At 53.1% G+C, this 11667-nt stretch overlaps 3 protein-coding genes across 3 annotated transcripts; 2 read left to right on the top strand and 1 right to left on the bottom strand.

The window, feature by feature from the left end:
* Positions 1–365: 365 nt before the first annotated feature.
* Positions 366–1871, top strand: Z519_11688 (uncharacterized protein; the record flags this gene model as incomplete). The annotated part of the gene is made up of 1 exon (XM_016769399.1): positions 366–1871. The coding sequence occupies one exon, from the start codon at positions 366–368 to the stop codon at positions 1869–1871; it is 1506 nt and encodes a 501-aa protein (XP_016614383.1).
* A 923-nt stretch (positions 1872–2794) lies between these two features.
* On the top strand, positions 2795–7290 carry Z519_11687 (uncharacterized protein; the record flags this gene model as incomplete). The annotated part of the gene is made up of 2 exons (XM_016769398.1): positions 2795–2957; positions 3023–7290. 2 exons carry the CDS (start codon positions 2795–2797, stop codon positions 7288–7290), a joined length of 4431 nt encoding a protein of 1476 aa, XP_016614382.1.
* Positions 7291–10444: 3154 nt separating this feature from the next.
* Positions 10445–11494, bottom strand: Z519_11686 (uncharacterized protein; the record flags this gene model as incomplete). Its single annotated transcript, XM_016769397.1, has 2 exons — positions 10445–11199; positions 11335–11494. 2 exons carry the CDS (start codon positions 11492–11494, stop codon positions 10445–10447), a joined length of 915 nt encoding a protein of 304 aa, XP_016614381.1.
* Between the last annotated feature and the right edge of the window lie 173 nt (positions 11495–11667).

The following is an 11667-nucleotide window of genomic DNA, read 5'->3' as shown; positions in this document are numbered from 1 at the left end:
GTGGCGTGCAACATCCCCCATCTAATCTCTTGACCGTTGTCCAGCCCGTGTCATGATGCCCTGATGTGGAGGACGAAAGGTTGGCCCGCTGGGCAGTCAGTCCCGGGCTCTGCATATGTCACCGGACGTTTCCGCGTTGACGGTTGCCACCAGTACAGGCCATTCTTGGGTCACGCATCGCAGTCTTCGTTAACTTGTGTGCTCCATACATATACGGGTCTATTTCCCCAGAGTCAAGCCCTACTGCTTCTTCTCCCAAGACGGCCGCTGCAGACCTGCTTGCCTTCTGGCTGTCGTCTCCTGGATTTCGAGTGCCTGGGTGCGGAATACTTCTCTGAGTGGTTAATTGTTCGTGTCCTGTTCTCATGGCTCCCGGGGCTCTGTCTGGAGTAAACGGACACGCCCATGAATCAGACCCGGCCAGTCCGGCGGACGACAGCATTGGCTGGACTTCTGGATCTTCAACATGGGGCCTGCGAACGAAAGGCGCTGCAGCTGGGTTCTATTCTGCAGCTCCAGGCGAAGTCCACGACCTTGTCTGTGTGGGGTTTGGGCCGGCCTCACTCGCCATTGCGGTTGCTCTCCATGACGCGCTGCGCGCCCAAAGGGAAGCCGGCACCGAGACTGCCAATCCGACAGTCCGCTTTTTGGAAAGACAGAACGCCTTCAAATGGCATGCGGGGATGCTGCTCCCCGGGGCAAAGATGCAAATCTCGTTCATCAAAGATCTTGCCACCCTCCGAGATCCCACAAGCCACTTCACCTTTCTGAATTATCTGAAGCAGCACGACCGGCTGGTGCAATTTTCGAACCTGAACACCTTCTTGCCCTCTCGGCTGGAGTTTGACGACTATCTGCAGTGGGCGGCACGCCACTTTGAACATGTTGTTGAATACGATCAAGAGGTTGAGTCGATACACCCCCGGAGACTGGCCGGGACCGAGGAGTATGACTGCCTTGAAGTTGTGTCACGAAGCCTTGCTACCGGCCGGACCACGAGTTTTCTGAGTCGAAACGTTGTGATAGCGGTCGGCGGTCGACCCGCGAAGCCAGCGCTTTTTCCGACCTACCACGATCGCATCCTGCACTCATCGGAATATAACACGAGGATCGGCCGCGTGCTGCCGCATAGGGACCAAAATTACAACATTGTTGTCATGGGCGGCGGGCAAAGTGGTGCCGAGGTCTTCAATGATCTTCATCACCGCTATCCCAACGCCACCACAAAGCTCATCATTCGAGACTCTGCGCTTCGGCCAAGTGATGATTCCCCATTTGTCAATGAAATCTTCGACCCAGAAGCCGTTGATCCCTTCTTCGATCAGCCGGAGGATCGTCGTTCCGAGAGTGTGAAAAAGAACAAGGCCACCAACTACAGTGTTGTGAGGCTCGAATTGCTGGAGAAGCTATATGATGATCTGTATATGCAAGGGATCAAGCAACCAGACAAGCGACTCTGGCAGCATCAGATTCTGCCGCTGAGGGAGCTCTCAGCAGTCGTTGACAATGGGCCTAACGAACACGTCGATTTGATTCTGACCAACCTGGATGCGTCGAGTAAAGGCAGTGAAGAGAGGTTGGCGGCCGACGTGGTTGTGTTGGCCACTGGTTATCGTCGAGACGCACATGTCGATATGCTCACTGCTTGTCAGAGCATCAACTCGAATGCTAACGGGCACTGGCAACCCAGGCGCGACTACAGTTTAGAATTAAATCGGGCGTCTGTAAAGGAAGGCGTCGGAATCTGGCTGCAAGGATGCAACGAGGCTACTCACGGCTTGTCGGATACTCTGCTGTCCATCCTGGCCACCCGAAGCGGAGAGTTGGTGGATTCCATCTTCGGAATCAACTCGAATCCCAGTGGTCAGTGAGGAAGGCCTGCTCTTGGTGGATGTAGCTCTCATGTCATTATCGAGACGGTGGCATTCTTTTTCCTTGCCCGCAAGCAAGGAGCCCAACACGGCATCTCGACAGCAACTGAGATGCCTGAATCCTAGATGGTGAATGGAATGATTTGTTGGGATTTGATTAGTTGTAGACTCGGTCGGCCAAACTGGTGTACCCTCTGGTCCGAGCTTCTGGCTTTCGGGTCAATTGCCCTCCCATTGGCAGTCTTCCTAGTATTTCCCAGCATATTGCAGTCCCGGGGAAGCCGACGCCCACGTCCTCAGTTGTGGAGAATCCAATGAAGGCTGACCAGACCGTTGGGTGGAGGTCGAACCGCTCAAAAGTCATAGGATGAATGGCGCCACCTCCGCAAATAGGCCACAGGTCTCGAGGCACAGATGCCTGGTGTAAGCGACTTTGGAGACGAGGGTATGCCCGTTCTCGTTGGCCAAGGTTTGATGGTGTGGTCCAAGGCCAGAGTCACCCAACTGCCGTCCGGAGAAAGGGCGAAGGGGACTGGCTGGGCGTGTGACGGACTAGAAACAGCATCTTGTCCGCAACTTCAACTGCTGCCTTGGACAAGAGAGACTGTGGGAGGCAGGAGAATCGGCCGTAGGGTCAGTAGAACATGAGCTTGAGGAGCCCCAGGGCAAACTGCACACGATTTTTTTTTGGATTTCGGAATCGCAGCTTGAACCTCGCAACCTCGGCATGCGACTCGACTCAAGTGGCCAGTGGCTGATTATTGCCGGCGCCCCAGTCACCAATTTGACCCTCACAACTCCAACGTCGCTGCTCGAGTCCCTTCCTCTTTCGCAGCCTACACATTTTGTTTCGATTTGATCATTCCTTCAAACTTCTGTTCCGCATGGACATACAAGTCCTCTGCCTTGTCGACTGAGCGGCCATGGACAGCCTTGAACATGACCTCGAGCACCCCAAGAAACGACGGCGGCGTGAGATTGAACGGAAGCCACTCGCCGCTCGTCTGGCTTTTGATGAAGCAGTCAAGGGCGATGCTGCCTTGATTCCCCCGGGTCTCTGGTCCAAACTGACGGGAGACTGTGATGGTAGGCTGTCTTCGGATCGAATCCAACCCTTCTGGTGCGAATAATGTGCTGACACGGATTTGTAGACGCCCGTAGGCCGTCATCCAACCTGTTCATCGCCCTTACGCCTTGGTCCCCTCTCCATACCGAGCTACAAGATTCCACCTGGACTGTTCTCCCTGCACAGCTCCGCAAGCCACAGTCTTCCGCAGAGGCTTTGGAACAAGTCGATGTTATCAACCTTTCACCAACTTCCTCGGCTTGTCAATCGATCTTGAAGACCTACGCGGCAATCGACCGAGATCGTCATCCGGGTCATGTTCCCAAGTCGATTGAGATTCGGGCTATCGTTACGAAGCCTCTCACGCTCGAAACGATCTACGTGTCCGTTGAAAAGGGTATGCTTGAAAAGGTCGACGACATACAGGCCAAGTTCGGCGGCGGCTTTCAATATGGCAGGCATTTGAAAGTTGATAAAAGACCATCCGCGCCGAATGGTGTGCTCCAAAACGTGCCTCCTATTACCAGTCGACTGGCCTCTCTTGTTCGAGAAGCGCTTTCTCACCTGCCCGTGGTGCATTCGGGAGATGTCTTTCCACTGCCACTCCCAGCCCATCCCATCACTCACGTTCGACCGCCTCCTGCCATCGTGGTGGAGTGCGAGCCAGTGTCCCAGGGACATGTCTCTGCAAAGACTAAGATTGTTCTGATCCAGACAGGATCCTCACAAGAGAAAGCCCTTTCCAAGTTGGCGCCTGTTCAACCTATAATCGAAGAGTCCCTTGAAGATACCGCAGAGGATACCTCAAATGACCAATTCTATTCAGCAGCCGAGGACAGGCAGACAGAGACAGGATCAGATGAGGATGATCTGTCCGATGACGGATCCGGCACTGATTCGCCTCACGAAGAAAGTGACGAGGATTCGGACTCCATGGATGATATGATTTCCCTTAGCGCCCCTGGACTGCCGCCCCAGCAGGCCGGGACGCTGTCGGCCATGACTGCGGCGACCCCAAGACCGGGAGGGAAAAGGCCCACAGGCACACACACCCCGGGCTCCCTCTATTCGAGCTTCACCTCTGTGACAGCAAGGGGTGGCAGCCGCCCAGGGAAAGTGTTCAGAACCGAGGCTCTACTTCGCAAAATCCCTATTGAGTTGATGCACCCCCAGCCTAGCCCTGAGGATGATGAAGAATCGTTCGTCTTCATCGACACTAGCGCGCTTGCCAAGATTGGGTGTTTTTCTGGCGACTGGGTGCGAATAGAGATCGCCAGAAATGTGAGTTCGCAAGGGTTCTCGCAATCAGCTATGAGGACTCTCGGTGGATTTGCAGAAGAAGAGTCTGACTGGCGAACGGTCAAGGTGTTTGGCCTTTCAGGTCTGGCAAATCTGCAGCCACGTTATGCTGTTGACAAGACTGGTGACCGAAGGTCAAGCTTTTCACAGAGGGACCTACTGTTGCCGTTTTCACCGGCTCTCTATCTCTCTCCCATCCTTTTGGCGAATTTATCTAATGCCCAGTACGTCAAAATTGGATCTTTGCCTACCACCCCTCGGCACGATCTCAAGTCGAGCCATCCGCCAAGGTCCAGCACGTTCAAGTCCCCGCCAATTGCAAAGGAGGTTGTCCTTTCCAAAATCGCCGATCCAACAACAACCAATCCCGCTTTCCAGCCAACTTTATTCTCATCCCTTCAGTACCACCTCCAGAGTAGAAAGCGCATCTTGAAGAAAGGTGATCTCATTGCGGTGCCGGTGGACCAGGAATTGGGAAAGGCCCTCACCTCTCAAGGAGGTCCGGATGAAGCTCCAAGCGAGGACGAAACGATAAAACGACTCAACGCCCCTGAGACGGTTGGCAATTCACGATTCGCAATTGCATGGTTTTCTGTGCAACAGATTCACGCCGACCAGGCGGGCTATCAGAGTGGAGAGGATCAGAGCACATGGGGTGGTGTCGTCACCCTCGATAGTCTGCAAACGAGAGCCTCCCAAAGTGGTACAACCATCCAACCCGTCTCGCACGCGACAGAAATCTGGAGCCGTTATTGGTTTGGCATAAACAAACTTCCGCAACAGAACATGCATCGGATCGAACATGTCCCTACAGCTGCAGATATACCACCCCTGGACAAGCTTCCTTTGGAGACCCGTCTCTCTGGGTTGATTTCCGCTGCGGTCAGCAACCGTGCTGTCAATCTAGGACTTCCGCCACTCGTCATATTGCTCTACTCCACTCAACGACAGATTGGCAAGTCGTACATTGCCAAATCCGCTTGCTCGGCTATCGGCGTGCACGTCTTCCCAATATCTGCTCACGACCTACTCTCTGAGAACGCGTCAACCACAGGTGGTGGCGATACAAAGACAGAGGCATTGTTACGGACTAGAGCTGAACGGGCGCTTTCGGGAGGTGCCCAACAGACTGCATTGCTTATCCAGCACATTGATGCTCTCACCGCTGATAGAATGGTGCCTGTGTTACAGGAGATCATTTCAGAGTCTCGTGTTTTGATTGCTACAACCTCTAAAATCGATGATATACCTGCCGGGATCCGCAGTTTATTCTCCCACGAACTGGAGGTAACAGCGCCAGATGAAAAGGCCAGAGAACTAATCCTTCACAACGCATGCGTTTCCATTTCGACACCGTTATCGACTACTGTCAATCTAAAATCAATAGCTCTTCAGACCGCGGCGTTAGTAGCTGGTGACCTGCTAGACGTGGTGAATCGAGCTTCCCTTGCACGGTCGGCACGTCTGCTGTCACTCGCAGAATCTCAGAGTTGTAACGTTTCCGATATCTTCATCTCTGGAGGTCAAACAGCCACGCATCTACTCCCCAGCGACTTCACTCGCGCCATCGCCGCTGCGCGATCGAGTTTCTCGGATGCTATCGGGGCCCCCAAGATTCCCACTGTCACATGGCAAGATGTGGGAGGCCTTTCGTCGCAAAAAGACGCAATCATGGAAACTATTTCCTTGCCTCTTACTCATCCCGAACTGTTCGCCAATGGCATCCGAAAGCGGTCGGGGATCTTGTTCTACGGGCCTCCGGGAACCGGGAAGACTCTGTTGGCGAAGGCTATTGCCACAGAGTTTAGCCTTAACTTCTTCAGCGTCAAAGGTCCTGAGTTGCTGAATATGTATATTGGCGAATCCGAAGCCAATGTACGACGGGTTTTCCAGCGTGCTAGAGATGCCCGCCCCTGCGTCGTATTTTTCGATGAACTGGACTCGGTTGCACCAAAGCGTGGAAACCAAGGCGACAGCGGCGGGGTTATGGATCGGATCGTGTCCCAACTCCTCGCGGAGCTCGATGGGATGTCAAGCGGAGGTGGAGGAAGCGACGATGGGGACTCCAAGTCGACCTCGAATGCAGGGGGTGTCTTTGTTATCGGTGCCACGAACAGACCAGACCTCCTCGACCCAGCCCTTCTCCGGCCTGGCCGATTCGACAAGATGCTCTACCTAGGTGTCGCTGACACGCACGATCAGCAAGTCACGATATTGAAAGCGCTGACACGGAACTTCACCTTAGCACCGGATGTCGATCTGATGAGCGTTGCGCGCCGGCTACCTTTCACCTACACCGGTGCCGACCTGTACGCGTTGTGCAGCGACGCCATGCTCAAGGCGATCACGCGGAAAACGCGATCCGTGGATGAGAAGGTGCAGCACGTCGGCAAGGCTCGTGGTGAGGATATCAGCACGGGCTACTTCTTCGATCATTTGGCCACCGAGGAGGACGTGCAAGTAGTGGTAAGCGAAGCTGATTTTATGGCGGCTCAGAATGAGCTGGTCGGCAGTGTGAGCAAGAAAGAACTGGAACATTTTGAGAGGATTCGGAAGCTGTTCGAAGAGCAAGATATCACTGCGCCCCCCTCCAAAAACGGCCAAAGTGAACCTGCCCCTGCGACGTTGCCCTTGCGTCCCGCTCCGGCGCCAATGCCGGCTTCCCAATCACTATCGGGTCCTCACGCGGACAACCAAACTAGAGACTCCCCGCTTGAAATCAAAGACAAGGGCAAAGGCAAACAGAGGGAAAACAGCACACCGAACTCAAATCATACCCTATCATCGGTTTCGCCGACATACATCTCAAACTACAACAAAACAGCGGTACCACGGATCGGCAATCCCGACTCCGGCAACTCTTCAGATGCAGACAACTCGGACTTTGGATTCAGCATGAGACCGACCCCTATGAACGGGAGTGCGATCAATGGAACAAGAACATCGGTAGACAACAAGGGGAAGGGTAAATTGAGAGAGTTGGCCCCGGAAGCAATGGCTGATGGATTTGTGGATGATGTTGAGGGGGACGATGAGGGCCTGTACGACGATTGAACGAATCTCCACGTGCAAAGGGGTCTGCATGCACCCTAGTCCCTTTAAATACTGCTCGTTGCGGCGCAGCTCGGCGGCAGTGACAGTGACAGTGGCAGCCCATACCGTGAAAATGTGCCGGATATCCACGCAATCAACAGCAAGCATTGAGTGATTTGATCGCCATCGTGGACATGAAAAGTTACAGTCATTGAATCTTCAACTAGATCTACTTTTACCTGTGTGTGTCCTGCTACAGAATCTTCAATTTGATCCCTACTTGGTCGCGTAGCTTTACTAGGAGGTCAGATTCTAGGATCATGACAAATACTGACGATGAGGGTAGGGGGGTGATTTGCTCTTCCTCGGCCCGTCCGTCCATCCCGATTCTCGATTCTACTCTCGTCTGCTCTGCCCTATTACTCTACAAAACGACATGCCTAGTCTGTATGTGCTTTACAAGGACGGGAGTATTCTCCTCCGTGTCTCCCCTAGCTAGGTACGCTGGACTCTGGACTCTGCCAATATCGGTCCTCTGCCCTCCGCTCGATCTGGATCTCCATCTCCATCTCCATCTCGCAACGCGCATGAGATAACGTCCTCGGTACGGGGATGTATGTCTTCGTTCTCCTATTCGTACCTAGGAACGGTTTATCGTACCATTTCTTATATCATACATGGCATGGCTCCATAACATGGCTATACACGTTATATCGTGGCCATGCCCCGCTGATTGACCGGAGGATGTAAACATATGGTCAACTCCATAGAAGGAAGGCACCCTCAGGGGCAGGACCGGAATGGAATGGAACGGAATGGAATGAAATGAAGTGATTTCTCGTTCGTTTCCTCCTTGCGTTCCTTCATGTTTGCGTTCCCTTTTCTCTTTCCTTCCTTCCAGCTCGTCTCTCCCTCTTCCTCCATTTTTCTTCTTCCTCGCTTCTTCCTCCTTTTCTTTTCTCCCCTTACTTGGGTTCTCCCTTCGTATTCGCCATTTCCCTTTCTGTTTTGTCTCTTGAGAGATGGAATTTCTTTTTGCGTCTCCTCTCTTCTTTTTCTAACACTTGTCATAGCCCGTATGTCGTATTGTGCCCCATCGTATCATATAGTGATAGGGCTCAAGGTCGCGTATCAATGAGAAAGAAACCCAAAAAAGAACAGGATGGGATTGGCGTAGATCTAGATATCTATAGGATTGAGAGCAGGGAGCAAGAAGGAGAAGTACAAGTAGAATCTAGTCCTGATCCTGATCCTGATTCGAAAGGAGAATTAGAACTAGAACCAGATGCAGATGTAGATGCAGAATATGTGTAGGTAGAGTGTTAGCTGGAGCTATGGCTTACGGAGGAGGAGCCTGTGGTCGTCCTCCTGTAGATATACAGGACTTTGACTCTGACCGTAGCGACCGGGTAGGTCGGTTTGTTGAGCTTTAAATATAATATCTATGCGGTGTACGATGTTAACTCCTTCTACACGAGTACGCCGTATGTAAGAACCGATAGCATTAGGGTACCTAGACAAGTCAAAGTAGGTAGAGAAGTAGTAGAGAAGTACAAGGACACGCGAAGAACCAACACAGCCTTGACCGACTCGCTCGCCGACTTTCACTTTGATTCTGGTGTCCGCATGCATGTACGAGGACGTTCCCTTTTTCCTCTTCCTTGCCGTCGTCTTTTCTCCTCCTGGGGGAAGGATAGAAAAAAGAAGGGCGACGTAAGTTGTTGGTCCTCCTGGATGCGCACAACTCTGGTCTCATCTCATCTCATCTTGTCCCGTCTCGTCTCTTCTCCCCCTGTCTCGGCTCTGCGCATGAAGTAGTAACTCCGAGCTCCGTATGGCTATGGCAGTGTCTTTCCCTTTGAGCAGCCATCCACGGGTCGAGAAATGCAGTTCATGCACACCCCCGCGCGCTCTGTCTCGCGCGTGTACCGTATGGATACAGTATCTGCGCACCCCTTCCCTTGGTGCCGTTCGTTAGTGGCCTCCGAGATACCACCTTGACTTTCCCCCTGATCCAAATGATCACTTCATCTCGCGTGCGCCGAGACGAGCAACAAGGAAAAGAAAGATTTTCCGAACATGCATGAAAATCTAATCAAACCGGTTTGTCTTAACCGCTCAAGCGCCGTTCTAGAAAAGTCACGCCGCGGGTCTGATATGCAGCCTTCAGGAGAAAGTGGGCCACAGGGCCACGGATCTAAAAACGCGCAATCCTCGGTTGCTGAAACAGGCGTTGACGGAGGATTAAATTAAGGAAAGCTCAACGATCTGTACGACAAAGGGGAACCCAAGTCTGAAATGGAGAATGGAAGGAACGAGGTGGAATGGACTTGACGGAGGTGTGTGAGTCCTATGGGGGAGAGATTCCGTCCTCTGCAACCACGACTAGCGTCGTTCTCGACCCCCCGGCGATGGTAGCAGTCAGTCGTCCATCTGAATACAGAAAATATTTGGCATGTGTGTGCTGAGGAGGCTGGTTGAATCCAATCCCACATGGAAGTCCTCATCGGCAGAAGACTCAAAGTATCCGTATAAAATAACAAGGTCGGCAAAGGGTGTTTCGCGACCAGAAAAAGTCGATAGAACGCCCCCTTGTGTTACCTCTATAACATTCCCAAGACTCAAAAGCTGACAAACTCCGTCCATCATGATCGTTCGTGATCCTCCTCGACACTCCATGCCGCGTGCGCCAGATGTATGAAGATGTGTTATTATTGATTATGTTTTCTTTGTGCCCGCAGGGCACGATGTTCGTCTGGCTCTTGCCCCTCCTCTTTTCTCGTAGTCAAGTATGCTCAGTCTGGCCAGCAGACCTTGGTCTCGGTCTCCGATTATATAAATACATAGGAATGAACAGAAAATTTTTGGCAATCATGCGTCTGTTTGCGATACCGTCAATGGATAGTAGCCCTATCGAGCGACTGATGGCTGTATGAGAACAAGAGGTCGAAATCGAAATCGCACCCACGGAGAATTAAGCGACTCCTGTCTGTTCGTTGTGCGCATGGGTATCATATACACATGTATCTTCCACTTTCTATAGTCGTAGCTCATGGGGTGAAAAGGTCTGGATGTTCGTCGTGGGATTGGTTCGAAGAAGAGTCTGCGTAAATGTGTGAAGATGGGCGTGCGCGTCAATGGCCATATTTCGCTATAGCCCCTTCATAGGTGACAATTAGGCGGATGAAGGACCGAATGGTGGATTGTCCTGCTTCGCTTCTGGTTGCGCCTCAAGACTCGGGCTCGATACTTGCTGTACATCTCGTGCGACGGAAGCAGCTTGTTGAGCTCGTTCTGGCCTCGCAAGAAGCCTGTCGGAAGGACTCTGAGCGGCGTCGGTACTCCGTCCATCACCTGATTCGTCTCCTGGAGACCTAGAAAGCGCCTGGCGAGATGATTCTCCCTCCTCGCGCTGGCGCCTGGACCGTCTCTTCCCGCTGGACGTCTCCTCCCCCGGCCCGACGTGCTGCAAGAGTGGCGTCTGCATGACGGGTGATGTGGGAGGAGGAGCTTCAGCAAACGAGCTAGGGGTTCCAGACGGCCTCGATTTCTTCGCGGGCCTCCTCTTCGGCTCGTAAGTCTGCCCGGACTCTGCAAGCCTCCGGTCGCGTTCTTCTGCCTCTTCTTTCGTCGGACGGCCTCGCTTCTTGCGCTTTTCCCCAGGCGGCTCAGGATGAGTGAAAGGACGCAAGATCCGGAAGCCCTCTCCATTGGTCGTAGGAGGGATGGGCGAGTCTGTCGAACGGGGAGGACGAGGCTGAATCGGACGCTGTGTTGGCTGGGGCAAATCAGACTCAGACACTGCTCTCATTTCGGGAGGGTACGGCGCAAGCGGTTGCTGAGGAAAACCTGGGTGTCCCGGCCCTGGGAAGGAGCGGGATTGACTACGCAAAAAGTTGTACATATGCCGACAGGCACTAGGAGTGCGGCCTACACGAGGTCAGCGCATGTCTATGGATTTCGCGACCAGGAGCGAGAGACATTGGGCGTTTATTGGGGACGGGGTTCGGGACTATCTCGCACGGATTCGCGGCGGGCACGCCCTCCTTTCTCGAGCCTACATACCTGCTGGCAGAGCAACCTCGTCCCATCTGGGTTGTATATTGCCGTTCTCCATGGCGCGCACCAGAAATGCCGGCACATCCTGCCCCGTGCTCTGAATAATGTTGGTCAACAAGACGATTTGCTCCGAAATTGTCCATGGTTGATGGAACAAATTTGACATCGGGAAGGGAGGGAGCGGAGCGCAAGCTGAATCTTGGAAGGGACGGGATGCATGTGACTGTCATCAAGCGCGCAATAGTGGCCGGCATATAGGTAGGGTTGGTTCCGCAGCGCTGTTCATCCAGATCCGAGTGTAACTGCAGAACTTGTTCTGACCTCGACTCACGGTGCACA

This window comes from Cladophialophora bantiana, assembly GCF_000835475.1.
Source record: "Cladophialophora bantiana CBS 173.52 unplaced genomic scaffold supercont1.23, whole genome shotgun sequence".
Classification (NCBI taxonomy): domain Eukaryota; kingdom Fungi; phylum Ascomycota; class Eurotiomycetes; order Chaetothyriales; family Herpotrichiellaceae; genus Cladophialophora; species Cladophialophora bantiana.
This window is presented reverse-complemented; position numbering and strand designations above follow the sequence as displayed.